Genomic DNA, 19,906 nt, shown 5'->3' with positions numbered 1-19,906 from the left:
AGCAGGAAATATGTCCCTCATGCTGACTTTATGATTTCATAAAATCACACTCAGAGAGTCTGAGGAAAGAAATCTTTCACCTTATTTTCAGTTCAGTTTGCTTCAGTTTACCACAGAAAGACACAAAATATTACAGTGACTTTGAATGATCACTGTAAATCTTTGGTGTAAATATTTAACAAATACTGATTTTCATGTAATTCACTTGAACTGCATGCTGTTCATAATTGTCATTCTTTGCGAACATTACAAAAATGGTAAAAGATGAATTTCAAGTTTGAAAGAAATGATTGTGTTATTTCACTGAGACCTTTTGTATTAAATAGTCCATGTCTGACAGTTCAGGCTGCTGTTTGTTTTGTCTGTCTCACAGAAAAGCTAACCTTAAAGAAATATTTGAAGGTAGAACATAATTTATGGCTGAATTGTGCCCATACCAATGGGATTCTCTTCTGTAAAATGGATCTGTCGCTCTTACTCCTTCTCTTTTATAATCATAGAATGGTTATAAAGGTCCCTGTAAGGAACCTTTAAAGATCATCTAGTTCCAATCACCCCTGCCATGAGCGGGGCATCTTTCACTAGAACAGGCTGATCAAATCCTTGATTAACTTGACCTTGAACACTTCCAGGGGTGGGGCATCTACATCTTCTTTGGATATGGTTGGCTCTCTGGACTGCAAGCACACGTTGATCGCTTACATTTAATTGTTCATCTAGGAATATCCCCAAGACGGACCCTAAAGTGCTGCTCTCAATGTATTAATCAGTCAGCCTGCACTGATTCTGTCGATTGCCCCAACCAGAATGCAGGATGTTGCACTGGGCCTTGTTGAACAGCACACAGTTAAGATTAGGAAGGAGAGGGAGAAAAAGCTTTGAGCTCCAGTTGTAGTGGGACTGGAAAGGGACTGCAGAAGAAATGTGTAGACTGTATGGCAACCGATTTCCTGATTTTCAAGGCTTTTGAGTCAAGTTTTCCAGATTAGACATATATTTCTTGTAGTAGCAGATATTTGCCTTAGGTATTTTTGCAATGATCATTGTAGTTCTTCAATATTAAATTTAAATATGTGATCACATAAATTTCTATTCTTGTTTGGCATCTCTTTTTCATTTATATTTCAAGGTGAATGATACTCGGTTAACAAGTTCCTATTCAGTATGAATATTTTTTTTTCCTCCATATTTTAGCATTGTTGACATAATAGGCAGTATGAATTTGAGCTAGGCGTTCAAGCTAGGGCATGTCAGACTTTCAGGACCATATAACATTTGGTTTGCTGTATCTGGGGCTTGTTTTGTTTGCATGTTTTTAGGCCTCCTTGATTTACTTGTTTTGCTTGTTTGGTTTGCTCTGATATTGGATGATAATCTAAGTAAAAATATGTGTTCTTATCAATCTGAAGAAAATATGAAAAGTCTGGTTATTTTCTGTTATGCTTATTTCTAGTATTTTAGTATAATCAGTGAGATAAAATATAAAAATGTTATATAATAAGAGCTTTTTATTTATAGTCAAAGAATTAAAAAAAAAGTAAAAATGTAGAGATCAGTTTTAATATGAAGAAATGGTAGTTCAGTGTCTCTTTATATTGGTTGAAAAGTTTTCTTCTTTGTTTGGCATGAATATGAATACCAATGAAGTTTTTTACAATATTTTGATTTGGTTGAGATAAATGCTTTAGATCACAGAAGCTGTATTTTCCAGTTTTCAGTCTAACTTAGGAGAATTTAAGAGCCTGTATACTCTGTAGAGCATATAAGGGTTTGAGAACTTTCAGGTCCATCACAGCACTGAGGAGATGCCTGCATTTTAAAAGCATGAAGAACAATTCTCCTCTATTATTTTCTAGCTTATAGGTATTCAGAGTCCTGAAATTAACAGCATTTTGTTTTGATTGTTAGGCTTCTAAATGTGTTCCTGAATTTTCAAGAGTATAATGTATTTAAATGTGTGTAGATTCAGTAGGAAAAAAATTGAGGGATAAAAAAACCCCATAACTGCCTTTCCTATACCATTCTAAAAGCATGTCAAAAGTACCTTAAAACCAGCCCCTTATTTTATTTGAAGCAGCAAGTAAATTAAATTAATCCTATATATTTCTCCCTTTACCCATGATGGGTACCTCTAAATGGCTGTTTTGCCCATTTCCCCCATTTAAAAAATTAAATAACTATAGAGGCTTCTCTAAATCTAGAAATATGCCTTGCAGATTAAAATGAAGGTGACTAGGTAACAGGTCTTTTGGATCAACATTTGGTAATAGGTTTCAAAAATTATCATTTTTTTAATGATTGTTGGTAAGCAGCCCCTTTAAGAAATAAGTAGGTACTGATATTAATGGTAGTTGAGGCATTTGATATACCATAGCTGATTATCTCTAACCACTTAGGTCTTTCTTATAAACATGAACACTTTCTTACTCACTGTTTACAGTAATGCTTAGCTCCATTAGTGAGACACCACTGATGAGATAATCAAGTAAGTGCAGAAGACTTCAGCTGAGTTGTTAACTGTGCAGTAACAACTGGTTTTCTAGGACTACTCTTCATATACTACAAAAGTACTTTTCTACTAATTATGCTTTCTCATGATTATGCTATACCTCCATTTGCTTTTTTATTATCCTCTGATAAAGAAGATTGTTAGAGCTGAAAATTTAAGTGTTACAATTGTGATACTTAAACTAAATAGATTAATTTGGCTTTACTGAGAGTGTTACCCTGAAGTTCCTGAAAATAGGTTACATTTTGCTATTTAATTTGCTATAGTTTATTTAGACATGGAAGCTTTTAATGGTTCTCTTTTCTTTTGAGTTAAACTTCCATTTGAATATGTTCCTTCTACTGAAAGGCTTTTTTTCTTTTTTAGATTCCACAAATGGTTGCTAGATTTCTGTTTTTAAGACCAGAAAAATCAAAGTTCCTCATGTGAATCAGCTGTAAACTTTATAACAATGACATTGACCTGGTGGTTAATTTGACAGTGTTTTAATGAGACAAAAGTTTACAGTTGTCAGTTACTTGGCATATTTGCCTTGATTATCTGCTTGATATATGAAGGCTTGCTTTGTGGCAGTTCAATTTGACACTAACAACTGACCTTTTCAATTTTGAATTGACTAGCATTTCTCTTACTTGAAGGCTGAATATATAAAAGGCCTCAATATGATGATTTTTGTATTTTTAGTAAGAGCTCTATGTATCTGCATTTTGCATTTTTTGAAAGCCAAGGATATTTTCCCTTTTATCTTTGAAAAAAATTCAAAATTATGGAAAACATACTTATAAGGTTTTGGTTCTAGACAAGATTGGTGATCTTGGTTTCAGAATGTAACTACAGCCAAGATTAATACTGACTTCCTGGTTTGCTTATAGCAGATGTAGTTTAGTGTCTTAAAGAAAATGCATGCAAGGCAATCTGATACCTTGTATACTCTTGAGGACAACTGAAAAATTCTAGTTACTTTGGTTGTTCAAGTCACAGTGGCAGGAAATACAGCTCTTTTGACACAACAAATTGTGTGTTGCCCAGTTCTTCTCATTCTTCCTGTAGAATCAAATTAGTGTTTCTACTCTCTAATCAATATCTTTCACTGTTCCTCAAGCAGGCAGTTTAACTAATGGAAGAGTGCTGTTCTTCTATACAGTTCTATTTGCAGACACCATCTCGTTCTAATTTTCCAGTTACAACTGAGAAGAGGTACAACATTGAAGCAAAGATGTAATTCTTCCTTTTTCCAATTAAGTTCCTGAAAAATGACCACTGATCATCCCTGTGGATACCTGCAGATGTTGCATGCCTGTCCTAGGAAAAGTGTTTTTTTTGATGAAGTAAAAGATCAAATCTATTCATCATCAGCATTAGTCTTTTAGTTGTTAGGAATACCATTTCATCTTTCTTTTTTAATTTAATACTATGAGAATGTGAGATGATACAGTCAGTGATATTTTAGTTAGCTGAATGACTTGATGGTTCTTGGTTGTTCTATGCTAATGAGATCCTTTCCATAACTGCATATGTAATAGAATGAATCAGAGCAAAGCTCACCTTATCTAAATGTAGAGACTTGTAAGTATTTAAGAGACATGTAAATGTACATGCATGTGGATAGTACATCTCAAAGCAATTACTAAGAATTTCTTCTCATTAGCAAGGGTGAATAATTGATGAACAACAGTGTCTGTACCAAGGCCAAATCTAGAGCCAGTTTAATACCAGTAAGCAGAGTATAACTAAATATGCATAATCTTTACAGCCTTTTCTACAAATGCATACTAGCAAGAAGAATGAAAAAAGTGAAGCATAAAATCTTAATGCAGTTCCTCTTACTCAAATAGGCCTGACATAAAATGGTACCACACAGGTAGCATTGATTGTCTTGTCTACGCAAGGAAAAAGCTGCTCTGAGCTACTGAGATGTACCTGACATTTTCCAGCAGATAAGGACCAGGTATATTCTGACTGGTCTTCAAATGGGAAAAATGTTTAAAGTACAGACTCTGGGAATTCTTGGAAAATGGGTTCCGTAGCTTGATAGACATCACTCGTTAGAATCACACAGGATTAGGTCTTGAAGCTGTAATTTCTTACTTACGAGAATATATCTGATTTCTTTAGTTTAGTTTCTTATGGAGGAAAGCATTTAAAATTTTTACTTTCCAGGTGAACTGTATTATCATATAAAGTTCTTCCTTACAAAAAATAATGTGTGTTTATCCATCAGCGTATGCCCATCTCTTAAATAAACATATAAAGTCAAATGGTGTAGATTACCCTACCATGTGGTAGCAAGGTGTTAAAAGCATTCCAAATGGAATGTACTTGCAGACCTCAAAGTTCGCTGAAAACTAACATGATAGTCTATACTTAGCTGCAGTTCTTCTGGGATGAAGAAGGGAAGGACTCATTTAACTAGTCTTCCAGATGAAGTGAAAGATTTGTTCTTGACTTTTCCTTGAAGAAAGGAAAGTGCCTCTACATGCCTTCACTGTATGTCTGTTGCAAATAGCAGGATGCTCTCAAGATGTAATTACTACTTGGGTTATAGGTGCCCCTCAGGAAAGAGTGTTTACAAATTGCAGTCCTTAGCACCAAACCAACATTTTAAAAGATACAGCGGAGAGCTGTGTTTTACCGTATGCCTTTTGCTATTAGAGCCTAAAATAATTTCACTTCTTCACGTATCTTCTCAAGGGCAGACTGACAAAATGCCTGCAATTCCAGAACCTACTACTCTTCATGAATTTGTTTTAGATATAGACCATTTACCCAGAATGTTTTGCTCACAATGAATTCTGCCTTCCTGGGAAGCTAATATACCTATCTTCCCTAAAACTCATACTACTTCAACAGAAGTACCTCTTCATTTACTGAAGATGAGACACCTTTGTTGAGATGGACACAGCTTTCCTATCTTGTGTCCATGGCTGAAAACTCAAAAGGCTGTCAGTCTGTTTACAGAATCTTACCCAAAGTAATTGAGTGTCAAATAATGCAGTTAGGGCCTGCTCATCTGGAGTGCAAGCAGTGACTGATAGTTCTCGAAAGCTGACATTTATAGAGATGTCAACTGGAGTGTCACAGGCATTTTCCTTTAGTGTTCTGTACTTCAAGAATTGTCAAGGTGTATGATGTTACATTTGGGATAATTCTTCAATTTTTTCTTTATTAGGAACACTGAAGACAAACTATTATGAGTGGATACTTCATGGAATTGTGTGTAGTATGAATACACATACAGACAAGCACTTGAAAAAAATAGTTACTTATCTGTAGCTTCTTTTCTCCCTTAAGAATTCTTTCAGCTCTTTACAGTCTGGTTTTTATGGTCTGTCTTTGTGGAAGAAATTACCAGATCTGTTATTTTATTGCATTTCTTAGACAAGTAGCTTCATTCTAGAAGCTGGAAACAAACTCACTGTGTGACTATTGTTAGATTTGATAATTTAAGAATTCTAGATACCAATCTGTATTTGAATGTCCAAAGTTTTTAAAGCATGTTGTAACATAGATTTAGCACTATGAAAAAGACATCATCGGTTATTTCTAAACAAAAGTTGTGTGTTTTGTTGTGGTTTTTTTCCTGAGGCATTTTTATGGCTGAGACTTCTTTCCTAAACAAATAGACACAGATGGAGGGAAGATATCAGACCTATTTAAAACTTTTTAGATTGGGAACAAGTGAGCTTCCTAAATGGCAGATCTTTCTCTTTAGTATTTCAAGACACAGAAGAGGGTTTAGTCTGCAAGTAGGCAAACCCATTGACCATTTGTGCTAGATGTCTAAACTCAGATGTAACCAATGGAACTCCGAGGCTCAGTTTAGTGGACAAGACATTAACTTCAAATGTAATTTCAGATGGTTTCGTAGATGTGAAGTGGTTCCTTTAGGAGATTCCAACCCTTCTACGTAGGCATTTGTAAGCCAGATGCGACACACAGTGGCAGGTGTAATGGTATTCTGTATACTATGTGTTAGTGTTTAAGCTGATGAATTGGGTCCCTAGTCAGTAAATACAATGGATCCTAGAGGGCCAATTCCCATTTGATTAAATTTGACTAACGTCCAAGAATAACAGTACTTTTGAACTGATGCATTTTTTTGCACTTATTGTCATATCTTCAATTTCAGTAGCACATGTATACATGTTGTTGATTTGGCAAATAAAAAGAAAATACAATTATTTTTTTTTTGCAGCAGTTACACCTGTAGACATACTTTTGTCTAAATTGCATTGCTACCTGAAAGATAAAACTGTAGTTTGTTCTTAATCAGGATTTTCACTGTAATATACTTTGTTCAGTCCCTAATTGTCTCTTCATAGATAGTTTAAATGAAGTGTGATAAATACCAGTTCTGATATAAACAAACAACATGGAATTTGACTTTATTTGAAATGTAAATGTAGCCTTGCAGGACTGTACTTTATTACTTATTGTAAGATAGTGTTGTCCAATGAAGTCTACAATCATTGAAATGCCTCACTGATGTAACAGGAGTACAGGTGATGGTGGCATCTGTCAGTGTGCTGAATTACTGGTTTTGAATAGCAGAGCTAATTGAATCAAGAAAATGGAATTGAACAAAGGATTCAGTACTCTAGAGAGACAAATTGGTCGAAACAGGTTTTGACTAAATAAGCTCAAAATTAGGGGAAGTAAAAGTTTTCATCGTGGTTACTGAAGAAAAACACAAATACTGATGATGTGGGTAGTTTGGTAAAGTGGGCCCATACCAAAACAAATACAGAAAGCTTTGAGAATAAAGAATACTGCCGTTCTTAGATAATAAGATATGTTAGATAATAAATGTTCTATAAGGTATTGATGCACTGAAGTTTAACTGGTTTCTTTTTGCCTGCACTTTCTACCATTTGTTGCATCCAACTTATAGACAAGGGTGATCATATTCTCCACCACTTAGTGACATTGTAATTTGTGCAGTTTGTGGGCCTAAAGAATACAACTTACTCAAAACCAGTAAGTTGTTGTTAGTCTAAATGCAATCTTAATGGTTTAATCTAATTACTCTGAGTAGTGCTAGCACATGTCTCTGCTCGCATCCCATGCCTCTACTTTTCTATGCTGCATTTTATTTAAGGTCGTATTACTTCCTGCTATTTACAGAAATTCTAGCAAAAGTAACCGGTCTACAAGGCCTCATGTTCTTAACAAGATTGTCAAGGCCATGACAGATAAATATTGAACACAAGTAGCTTTTTCTGTGCCCAAAAATACTTGGTTGAGCAACAGGGGAGTCCTAATTTCTCCTCTGTTGGCTGCTGTTAAGACAATTACTGGAAGGTTTTATTCAGTTGACTTAAGAACTAAACTGGAAACCCTAGGTGGTTTTAAACATTTTTGTTGTTGTTGTATGTGTTTTGGATGTGTGTAAGTCTGAGGATTTTCTTTTTATTTATCTTTTGGTATTTGTAGTTTTCTTTTTTGGGGTTATCAGTGCTTGTTACCTAGTGTTAAGAGTGGTGCTTCAGCAGTAACAAATAGTAACTCCCAGAGTACATGCACAGAATTGGGCTTCTGGAGTAATAAAAAGGTTTTGTTTAGATTTATTTGAAGACAATAAATAAGTCATACTTTCTTTGAGGTTTCTAAAATACTGTAGACATATGTACAGAGTCAAATTGCATAAAATAGGGAAATAACAGATTTCAGTGAGAATTATCATAAGGGTTGCTCTGGCAGGTACTACGAAGATGTATAATCCACCATGACAGTTAAAATCCCAAATTGTTATCAGTTTAGCTGCTTTCTAAGTGGATGGTTCAGAGAAGAATAATTGAGGATTGTTTCTTATTTATAACTTTAAAGAAGCCTCAGATCTGAAAGGTCTTGTCAAAGGAACATATTTATGACAGAATGGTCAAGGTAGTGGTCCTGTTGCCTATATTCCTATTTAACTGAGTTCTTTAAAATTGCATTGCATTACTAGCAGTCAAATACCTTTCTGAAAGAAAACACACTGTAACTATATTCCTATTTAATATGTGTAGATTTTTATTGTTACTCATTAGGTGATGATCTAATTGATCTCACTAAAAAAATACAAAGAAAGGACAGGAATATGTTTTTATTGCCTTGCAGTTTCTAGCCATATAAGTGGTTTATTTTTTATGTTATTAATATTTTTGTTAGATTTTTACGTTACACACTTAGGTATCTTGGGAAAAAATAAGGAAAAAAATAGACAAACTTACAGCTAGAAAAAATAGCACAGAAACTTAATTCAGCCAAATAATTTTTGACTCCTAAAAAAGAAAGTTTTAAATATCAGATGTAACACTGTTTTGTATTATTTTGTATTTTGGCTACTTAAGAGTGTTTTCTAAATTTTTCTAAGTGGTTTTGACATTTTACAAACTTTTTTTATTTTTTGAAGTCCAGACTTAGGCCAGTTAAAGCAGTCTTGCCAGCTCCTTGAGCCTTTCAAAAATTGTTGCATTTATTCATAGTGTCCATTTATTCATGTTGATTTTTTTCTCTACTATACTTTCAGCCTACTTGTACCATAGAAATTCAAGCTTACCAGTCTGTAGTTGTCCAGATCTTCCCATGAATGCCCCTTGTAAATATCAGTATTATTTCTGCCATCTTCATTTTCTTCAGTGTTAACATACTTTTCAGTAAGAACTTGAATGCAATGATACTAAAGTTATTTTGTCCTTATTTTTTTTCAAAACTTTGAGTGCTTGAAGACTGAGTACTTTTGTGACTTCTTATTGTTGGTTTAGTTTTGCAAGTTTTAAAGTTTTTCTGCCAACCCCTGAACCTGTTTATGTCTCTGTTCTACTTTGGGAACACCTTTTGCACACCAGTAGAACATTTGATGAAGTGTTGCTGTGACCTTTGTTTTCTTTGGGTACTCCTTTTTGTCATGATTTTTTACTGAACCTACAGATTTGCTGGTTGTCTTCTGTTGTTATATTATCTATATATATACCCATGCATTTTACAAGTATTTTGTTTTGGGTGTTTTAATGTTTGTTTGTTTGTTGGTGTTTTTTTGGTGTTGTTTGGTTTGGTTTGTTGCTCTCTTTTTATTTTTTATTTATTTATTTATTTTTAAATCTGCTTTAATGCAGCTTCATGTTTTATTCCCTAAAGATTTTATTCCCCCCATCTGGTGTTGTTTTATGTTGTTTAGCTGTTGTAACTTGATTATTTTCTGACACTGGAGTAAGTTACAGAAGTCTTTTTATGCAGGTGATGTCAATAATTGAAGTTAGTGTGCTTGTCCTGCTGATGTCAATAAAGAAAAAACAATAGTTTTATTATTATGCAAATCTAAGCAAGTATATGTACTGAGTTTTACAGAAGTTCTGAGGCAATAGAACTAAATTTCAGCTCTTCATTCAAGTAAGAGTAAGGAGCAATGCTAGTTCCCTTCTCCTATTACTGTTTTAAATTTATTGTTGATGCAAGGTATGTTGTATGATGGAGTAACAGTAGAATAGATATTGTCATGGCAGCTTTTCTATATATAAATACTGTTTGGTATTTATACCTAATGTGGCCAATAGGAAATATAAGTATCTTAATTATAAAATTACTGTATATTGATAATTAGACATGATGTAATATATAATTAGTAATTTGTTATATGTTTTTGGCTGTGATGCACATTGAAATCTTAAGGAATAAACCAGCTTATTTCCTCTGTTGTAGGTAGCTTGCATGCAGCTCATCAATGCTCTTGTTACATCTCCTGATGACTTGGATTTTAGGCTTCACATCAGAAATGAATTTATGCGCAGTGGATTGAAAGAGATATTGCCAGTAAGCATCTTGTATTCTCTCTTTGCATTACTATTTAAATTATTGGACTCTGAGCTTGAGAGTAGGAATGGGAGAACAAATTCTAATAAATTTTTCTCAAAGGCATTTTATTAAGTCTGAGCATGAGCAGTTAGTTATGAGAATCAGTCTTAAAATAAGAATGAAAAGGTGGAGTATGCTCTGAACTTTATGCTGATTCCTCAGCATTTCAGGACTTTGATTTAGAGCATGACAGACTATTGTGCAGACCTTTGTGAAGCTGTGTTTACCTTTTCAATATTTTAACTTCACTTGTATGTTCTTGTAATTTTCAACTTTTAAATAATACAGACTTACGGAAGTTATTAAAAAGGTAAGGTTTATTTGGAAATGCTAATTTTGCAAGCATTTATACTGTTTCTTCTTTGCAGCAATTGAAATGTATAAAGAATGAAGCACTAGATATTCAGCTGAAAGTGTTCAATGAGCATAAGGAAGAAGACATGATCGAATTCTCTCATCGTTTAGAAGATATTAGATCTGAACTAGAATATCCTTTTGATATTGGCAAGAGAAATGAACAAAATAAAGTGTATAGCAGACATTGTTCTGGTATAATTTCTCTTAAAAAATTAACAGTCAACATTTGACTGATTTTTTTTTTTTTTCCTTCCTTGTTATTACTCTCCTTAACACTTTTTACTGAAGTAAATGATGTTTACAACATGGTGTGGAATACAGTTAAGGATACTAGCGCTGAAGGATATTTTCTTTCTATTCTCCAACATCTTTTGCTGATAAGAAATGATTATTTTATACGGTATGTTTAATGCTATGTTACATGTCAGGTATGGATTTTGTTGTCATTTAGTCATTAATAAAATTATGTCTTCTGTAGACTTAATGATAAATAGAGTTTAGTCTTTTTCTGTGCAGGTTGCAATTTGCAAGTATTCCTTTGTGAGCTCATGCTCAAAAGTATCAGCTTTGAATAAGAATGCCATCTGTTTTTGTCTCTTCTGCTTAGGATACGATTTTATATATAAATACAGGCAACTGTTCCTGTTGAAGTCTGAACCCAATTGACATCAAGTAAAAGTAATCAGGACAGGTCTCTTATAAATCATGATAGTAGCATTGGAATTTTGTGCTGTATGTAAGTCAAAGGTCAAAATCAGGTATCCATGGAAGTGCACTTTATACAGAAATCTGAACATATGCTTAATTAAGAGTATCTTTTGGTTGGTAATTGAGTATTCTCTATATACATTATAGGTCAGTGTAAACATGTTACTAGTGTCTGGGAAATTTGTCAGATAAATTGCAAGGAGAAATAGTTAATAAAATTTTAAATGTTTGAAGCTGCCAAATATTTTCCTTTCTATAATCTGCTTGTGTTGTTTTTGAGGAAAAACTGGAGGAACCCAATATGAACCAAGCAGGGAAGGAAAGCCCCGTTTTCTACATGGTGTTCTGCATAACCTTGCATTTCAGGCATGGTCTAGCAGAGGTGTACATTTAAAGGTTAAGTGTCTGTGCCTGACATGGGTACACCTGTGGTAAACCTCTTCCATCTGAAAGGGTTTGAATTCACAGCTTACATACTCTGCAAGTGACCCAGGTGTCATACCCATCCCATCCAAGGTGCTTTTAATTCTGCTTACTAAAACAGGGCTACAATGCAACCGTAGTTTCAAAAGTCACAAAATCAGAAGGGAACAAGCTGGAGGAGGAGCCTTCTCTTTACTGGTAGAAGGCAGGAGGGAGTCCTTCTTTCTTGTATTTCCATAGAGGGGGAGATGCAGAGTTTATAATATAAAAAATATTTCTCTTTAGGGCCACTGTTTTTTCAGGCTTTATGTTACTGTTCTTGTGTAATAAACTGCCAGTTGTATTTGTCCTTTGAGGCTTTTGAGGTTGGCCTGTACTGTTCTTTTGACCTTACTGCATTCAAAGATAATATTTTAAGTATACATTAATAAATATACTATAAAATAACTCATCTTTGTCTTTAGTCCACAGTATTTCAAATTAATTGAAGAGTGTGTGTCCCAGATAGTGTTACATCGAAGTGGAACAGACCCAGATTTCACATACCGTAAAAGATTAGATATAGATATCAGCCACTTAGTAGGTAAGTACTATGTTTGGAAAAGATTACAGTATCCTTCTTTTGTTTGTGTTCCAAAACCTAAGTAATTAAGAATCTTGTGTTCCCTGTATATGTGCAAGTGTGTTTGTTTATTTTTTCAAGATATTTGTGTAGATAAAGCAAGATTAGAAGAATGTGAAGAGAGAGCTGCTGAACTTTCCAAAAAAGTAAGTAATTTTCAAGTTATGTGATCATAAGATGGACACAGGAGATTACTTGATAGCTTCATGAATGGGTGGCATAGTTTTTAACTTCAAATTACTATTTAAGGTTTAGTGGGAATTTGAATGTTTCTTATGGACTAGGAAGCAGAGAAAAGTGGGATAAAGTTAACCTTAGTTGTGAGTCTTTCTGTGGTTTATGTTAAGGTTTCATGTATAAATTCCAACTTAAAATATATAAAGTACTTTATGCCATTTTATATAGTGAAGACTTGTAGTAATTAAGAGAGATGGGACTTCTGCTCAGTGGATGTATGGAAGGTAGAATAGTAGATATGTTAGTACTGTTAACACATGAGTTTTAACAAACACGAAAGGTAAAGTTAGAAAGAAGTGTATGCAGCACTGACTAGTATCAACATTTTTTTAATTTTTCTTTTTTCTTAGTTTGAAAAGGATTTTGTAGCTCATCAGGAGACCCAGGCCCTACTGCAAAAAAAAGAGGAGAGAATCAGTGAACTTGAAGCAGAATTACAAGCTTTTAAATCACAGGTATAAAATAGTTTAAATGAACATATGAAATACTGGTTTTGAAAGAAAATTTTGCATCTTTTGCAGATTGTAATAGTACAGTTATGGTTTTTTTTAAAGAATCCTTGTTATTGATTATTATTGACTGTTAGTTTCCTTTATTTTTGTTTTATACAGAGAATTGTAGTGTGACGTTAATTAGCTATTTGAGTTCCCAGATGATCCTTTTTGTGCCTGAGCTTTGTTAATTAAACTAGTTTCTTATGTTTCATTTGGGTTTTGCTTTCAGTGTCATATATTTCCAAAGTAATTAACCACATAGGGTAATAAGTCTTATGCTTTTAGATTAGCATTCATCACTGTGATCCTTATCCCCTCCACAAGAAATTATTCATTATGCAGTTTGCTTTGCTGAAGCCTTACCATGGATATCCAGCAGTGAAAGAAATAACCTGTGGCTGGAGAAGAACATTTTCTGATAATTTTCCAATTTTCAAGTGTAAATAGATATTTTAAAATGTAATGGAGAGAAGTAGTGCAGATTTTGGAGACGAATGCTCAAGTTAACTTGTAACTGCTTCAGCTCTGAAAACAGTATAAGGAGACAATGTGACCATGTGATTTTTCCCGTGTCTTATTTCCTGGAATAAGAAGCACAGTATAAAAATTACTAAAGAAAGACTGCATTGGGAAGACATGCATATAGGAAGGTCATAAAATACATTTTTATCATAGAGTTTTTTTTAAATTTTTGAGCTTGTTTAATATTCTTAGTGGGGCAAATTTGTTTAACTCTGCTTAGGTCTGTTTAAAACTATAATTCCAATTCGAGTTTCTGATCACAATTAACTGTTAATATCAAAATCAAACAGGCTTTAAAACAACAATTGCAAAAAATGTTGCATTCTAAAATTTTTTGTAGTGTGTGTATAATTATGAATAATATAAATAATAATAATTACTATAATTCCTAAAGGAAGTATTTTTATGTGTGTATCTTGAAAACCTACTTCAATACTTTTTGTGAGTGAAATGGGTTTTATCTCCTCTTTAAATTCTTCTCCCATTCACTTTATTGAATACAATTTTTTTTGGCATGCGGACAGTGAGCATATGATTATGCTCACTAGTTATTATACTATGAATTATCCCACTGTTAATGGGATACTTGGAATGCTTTGTAAATATCAAGCAATTGATTACTGCAACTTAGTATTCTTAAATCTGTCTTCAGAGGAGCCTTTGGTTTCAATATGACATCAATTGCTAGTTGGCATGGCTACTTCACCTTGTCTGACTATTTTCCCCCTCGTCTTGTTCCTTTACTGTTTTTCTGTATTTGGTATTACTGTTTTTTTGTATTTGGCATTTGTACCTGTATTTCTTTTTTGTTTAGTGCCTAATTGTTCAGTGTCTACTTGTAAGTGTAAACAGTTTGTCTGTTGAGAAATTCAGAACATAATATTGTTGTGCATGTATTTATTTTTATGTATTGATACTCAGATAATTCCTTTAAAAATATTAAATCTTTTACTTCTTGTATTTCTCTCAATTAAAAAAAATAATAAAATGGACTGTTTCGGTTCATAATTATAATTTGAGAAGTTAGTTAATACTATCACCAGTAGGAAAATGTTTTAGACTTTCTGAAGTGCTGATAAGCCTATCTTGATACAGTATAGATGTCCTTCCTATACAGAATAAGAAGTCAGTGTGCAAGACAGCTGTTTTGTTTTTATTTTGAAAGATTTTTTTTTTCTTAATTACTTTGTGCTTTCAATTCTATTGAAGGAAAGTGCTCCTATGTTGGAAAATACGTGTTTTTCAACAGAATTACTATTCTTTTTCAGATTCTACATTATGTACTTGAAATATTTGTCTGTAATCTGTAGGATAAGTAAGAACACTAGAGACTAGGTGGTTATTTTTTTTAATTTGAGCTAAGCTGTGGTCATCTAAATAAAATTCCATTGAGATACATGTCAAAACCTTCTTAGGTCATGATCAGGGAAATATGGCAAATGGGATATAGCATTCCAGTTTTTGGTGTGCAGTCTCAGGTCTGTATGTCTGCTTCAAATGTTGAGACTTCCAATTTTGGAAAAGAAAAGCATGTTTTCCTCATTATAATTCATATTTGATTGTCCTGTATAAGAAAAATGGCACTGACTTTTAATTGGCTTGCTATATTTAATCTACAAACTACATTTGTTACAGTGTTTTGTTGATAAAAAATGTGAAACTGAGTAAGAATATTTTCCTTATCAGTATGGCTCCCTGCCACCTGGTTTTCTATCATCAACACGTGGAAATCCATCTGCCGTTCCACTGGAAACTACAGGACCAAATCAGTTGCCTCCTCCTCCTCCTCCACCGCTGCCTTCTAATGGAGCAATTCCACCGCCACCGCCTCCTCCTCCTCCTCCACCACTTCTGAATGGCATGGGAATGCCTCTGGCTTTTGGTGGTGCTCCTCCACCACCACCTCTACCAGGCTTGCCTGGAGTACAGTGGTCTCCACCTTCATGTACTTTGCCATTTGGAATGAAGCCTAAAAAAGAATTCAGACCTGAGATCACCATGAAAAGGCTCAACTGGTCCAAGGTAATCTTGATTAGCGGCAAATACTTAATGTAAAATCTTACACAGAGCTTAGAGTCAGGATTAAGTCTATATGGAGCAAATGAATCTTAGAATCACAAAATGCCAGGTTGGAAGTAACCTCAACGATCCTCTGGTCCACCCTTTTTAGGTAATACAATAGTTTATATGAGATGGCTCAGCACCCTGTCAAGCTGAGACTTAAAACTGTCCTATGTGGGGAATCTACCACTTCCCTTGGGAGACTAGTCCAATGTTGGACTGTCCTCATGGTGAAAAATTTGCCTGCTGTATCCAATCAAAATCTCCCCAGGAGCAACTTGTGCCCATTACCCCTTGTCTTTTCCCTGTGACTCTTTGTAAATAGGGAGTCTCCACCTTCTTGGTAGCCACCAAGAAGCCATGATACATTAGTGAAAATGATGTAAGATATTAATACTTTCTGCCTTTAGTTTTAATTGCTTTAAAAAAAACTTGTTTCACTGACTCAGGATTCATCTGGACATGTATCTATTTACTTTCTGAGATGTCTGGGAAAGTTCTGGTCTAGACTAATACAACCTTGATACCAGCATGCTTCCTGGGTCCTTCTATGCTCTGCCTTATAGCAAAGCATTTACATTGGGTCAGTCACTGCACTGTCCTGCTAGCTGTACAGTTTCCAATCAAGTGTCTTCCATCTATCTAGCCTGGACTGTGGGAATAAGCATAGCAAGTCTTTCCATTAGTTCTTAGTGTAAATATACTGATGTAAATGTAGTAGTTGAAAAAACATGAGTCCGTTTATATTTATATTTTTCTTTGCTGTTATGACAGGATCAAGTATACCACATCTCTCAATCTACTGAGTTTGGGAAACCATAACTATTTAGACCAAACTAAGTCAGTAAAAAGATTTTATGAGTTTTGTGAAGCAACCAAAGCTACAGTCTATAAAGTAAAATACTTAGTATCTAGTTAGACCAACTCTGTTGAGACTATTTGAAGTTTACCTAACTTTTAGATCTAGATCAAAGGTAATTTGCTACATTTAGACCTTGAATAGCATTATGTTGTCTGTATTGCTTTGCATTGTTAGCATCAATTTGTCTAAAAGCACTTCCTGTGAACACTATTATCTTCAATAAGAAATATATTAACAATTCTGAAGATGAGTTTTATACTAAAAGTTCACATTTTACAGAGCTCTCAAGTATTTAATTTGCTTTCGACTCTACAGAGCACAATCTCTGCATCGTATCAGAGTAATTTAATTAATAAAATTTTGTTTTCTCTCTTGTTTCTAGATCAGGCCACAGGAAATGACAGAATCCTGTTTTTGGGTTAAGGCAGAAGAAGACAAGTATGAGAATGCTGACATGCTTTGCAAATTGGAACTTACTTTTTGTTGTCAAAAAAGGGGTAAGTAACTAATTGCTATAATTTTCAGCTTTCAGAGATTGCTTGAAAATGTTGGGGCTTTAAATACTATCTGAAAAAAATCACAATGTAGTATTAATGTTCTGTTTTTTCAGTGGAATGTGTAATGAAAAAGGTTGGAAAATTCTATACTGATTAAAGCAGTAATACTGAGCTGTTTTACTTAAAAGATGACAAATATTGTATCATCTATAAGGAAACCCTTACTAAAAAAAACCAAGAAATGCATTCAGATAATGAAGACTTCTGTTCAGTCGTGGTTGAAAAAATACTTATAAAATTATTTTGGAAGAGTTCTGAAGATGCTGTGTTTAGTCTCGGAATGCATATGATAATTGATATGTTTTGGTTCCATGAAGGAGAAGAGTGCTTTAATTAATTTTTTTACTTTCTGGTTGTGGTAGAGCACTTGTGCCTCCTGCCCAGCTGCTGGAGCTGGCAGACCAGCTACACCTTAACCCCTGATGGGCCAGGTATTGTGTCACCTTTGTTGGGTTAGAATTGATGGCACTTAAACCAATTTCTGGTCTTATCCCTTGGCGGGCTGCAGAACTCACAACAGAGTGGCACCTGGCTTTCATGGCAATTTGGGGGTTGCTGGGGTGGGACCTTCTGTCAACTGACAGGGTTCCCAGCCAATGGGGTGTCTTGACCCAGGTAGAAAAACAAATGAATGACCATAGGTGAGATCTGACTTAGTCTGTAGAAACAGAGTTCCCCACTGAGAAGTCCTTGGCTAGGTTTTCCCTTGGAGCAGTGTGTCTGTGAGGAAGCCTTACTCTTAGGTTGAGATACCACCTAAGGAAGCTTCTTGAGATTGAGTGACCTCATCTTTGCTGAGTGGTAATTAATCAGATATATCTTTGAGTGAGCCTTGCCCCTGTTAAGCAAGTGATTCCAGGTAACTGAGGGGGAGCCTTTGTTTTTGTCTGAGTGAATGTGCACATGTGGAATTATTACTATCCGTGTTATGACTAGTAAAAAAAAATAAAACTTAGGAATTTTTAACTAGTTGTACTGTAGTTGTTCTGTAGTGTGTTCCTAACTGATATCCAAATCTGTGGTACTGCTTTTGATTTATCAGAGTGCTAAATAGTGTTAATTGGAATATTCATTCCTAGTAAACCCCCTGTGTGTCTGTGGGTGCCTCTGTTACAGTGATAAACCTGTAGCGACATAGTTCTCCTTTAAAATTTTGCTTAGCTTCTTCAGCTTTTAAAGCACTGTGGAAGAGCAACAAATTTAAAGTATTCCTGGCTTTAAATCTTTTCTCCCATTGTGAAAGTAAGTTGTGTCACTAGTAGTTTGGATTATTGTGACCCATATACAAAATGTCTATATTTCCATTGTTATTTCTTGACAAGATTCTTTTCCCCTAACCCCCCCTACTTAATTGGTATATATATATCAGAGATGTAGTATTTTGGGTTAGCCAAAGGGATGCAATGTTTAATTATTTTTCAAATTAAAAAGACTTTATTATACTTTCAGTTTGTTTTACAAATTTCGCTTTGATATTTTTATTTGATGTAGTGCATGGTGTCCTCAACTTTGTCTGTATTTTTTTTGTATGCTTTTTTGTGTAGAATCCAGTATTTTCTTTTTCACCATAACAAATAACTTTATCCTGCTCTTGTCAAAGCAGGCTTTTTGTATTCCAGCAGTATTTCTACTGAGTTGAGCATTGCAGTTTATTACTTTTAATACTTAATATTATTAAGAATGTTGTACAAAGATAAAAAGTGTGCCATTTTAATTTTTCAAAGGAAGTGGAGACACTATAAAGATTTTATTTAGAACAGTAAGTAGATGTCTAAAGGGCAACATGGAACTAAATGAATCTTTGTTCATGTGGGTGGTTTACAGAAATTAGCATGAATGCTTAAACATGTAAGTAGACAGGCATCTCAGCATGAATTCTTGTACAAAGGACAGCCAAGTAACTTCTTTTGTTCTCATGACCATAGAAAGACAAATGCTTCTTTGTAGCTTATACATAAGTTACTGATTATAATAAAACTTGCCAAAGAAATTGGAGATATGCAGTTTTATCTGTTGCTCAGTCTTGAAGAGCTTTAACACAGTGCTTTCTAAAGTAGAGTCAGGAAGATATTCACTAGACCCAGTTTGGGAACAGTCTTTGACTCCTTGACTATTTCTTGGTCTCTAAAACCAGAAGGATGAGAAGCTGAAAATTGTTGTGTAGCCAAATGATGGTGCACGAAAGAATGACCTGGTTTCCACTCTATTGAAGGGTGTGCTTATGCACAGATTTAAGTCATTTAAATTTAAGTCATTAATTTAAGTCATTGTGCAAGAAGAGGAACTTGGTTGTGGAAGCAGAGGCCAAAATGTTCAATGATGCATTAAGGAAATTTTATTCTGATTAAGTAAAATCAGATTGAAGTACTCAAATATTCAGTTTGTGAATTTTGCCAACTGACGTGACAAAAGTGTTTCAGTATTGATCCACAAGAGGAAGTCTTATGTCTGTGTAAGTAATCTATTGAGGAACTCCTGCTAGAAAAAGGAATGCAAAACAGTATAGAATAGATTTGAAGCTCTAGCAGATGTTTTTATAGAAGTTGCAAATGGTGTTGATTCTGAATTTTGAAGCAATTGAAATAACTGAGTATGTTATGGAGATATGAAAGAAACATTACTGCAAGAATGAGAAAGTAAAAGAGGGTCTAGCTTCAGAGTGTAGGAAAAATAGTGAGTGGTAATATGGCACACAGATTATATCTGGAGAAAAAAAATCTT

At 34.3% G+C, this 19,906-nt stretch overlaps 1 protein-coding gene across 1 annotated transcript in view; it reads left to right on the top strand.

Moving 5' to 3' along the window:
* The window catches only part of DIAPH3 (diaphanous-related formin 3), a 128,769-nt gene that overhangs the window by 16,648 nt on the left and 92,215 nt on the right, over positions 1 to 19,906 (top strand). Inside the window, exons 8-15 of the mRNA XM_010000881.1 lie at positions 10,190 to 10,300; positions 10,711 to 10,829; positions 10,983 to 11,099; positions 12,295 to 12,413; positions 12,534 to 12,598; positions 13,040 to 13,144; positions 15,392 to 15,727; positions 17,011 to 17,125. Of these exons, the coding sequence (XP_009999183.1) occupies positions 10,190 to 10,300; positions 10,711 to 10,829; positions 10,983 to 11,099; positions 12,295 to 12,413; positions 12,534 to 12,598; positions 13,040 to 13,144; positions 15,392 to 15,727; positions 17,011 to 17,125 (1,087 nt within the window). The remainder of the gene's footprint in view (positions 1 to 10,189; positions 10,301 to 10,710; positions 10,830 to 10,982; positions 11,100 to 12,294; positions 12,414 to 12,533; positions 12,599 to 13,039; positions 13,145 to 15,391; positions 15,728 to 17,010; positions 17,126 to 19,906) is intronic.

The sequence above is a fragment of the Chaetura pelagica genome, unplaced genomic scaffold (genome assembly GCF_000747805.2).
Source record: "Chaetura pelagica isolate M959 unplaced genomic scaffold, ChaPel_1.0 scaffold115, whole genome shotgun sequence".
NCBI classification, from domain to species: domain Eukaryota; kingdom Metazoa; phylum Chordata; class Aves; order Apodiformes; family Apodidae; genus Chaetura; species Chaetura pelagica.
This window is presented reverse-complemented; position numbering and strand designations above follow the sequence as displayed.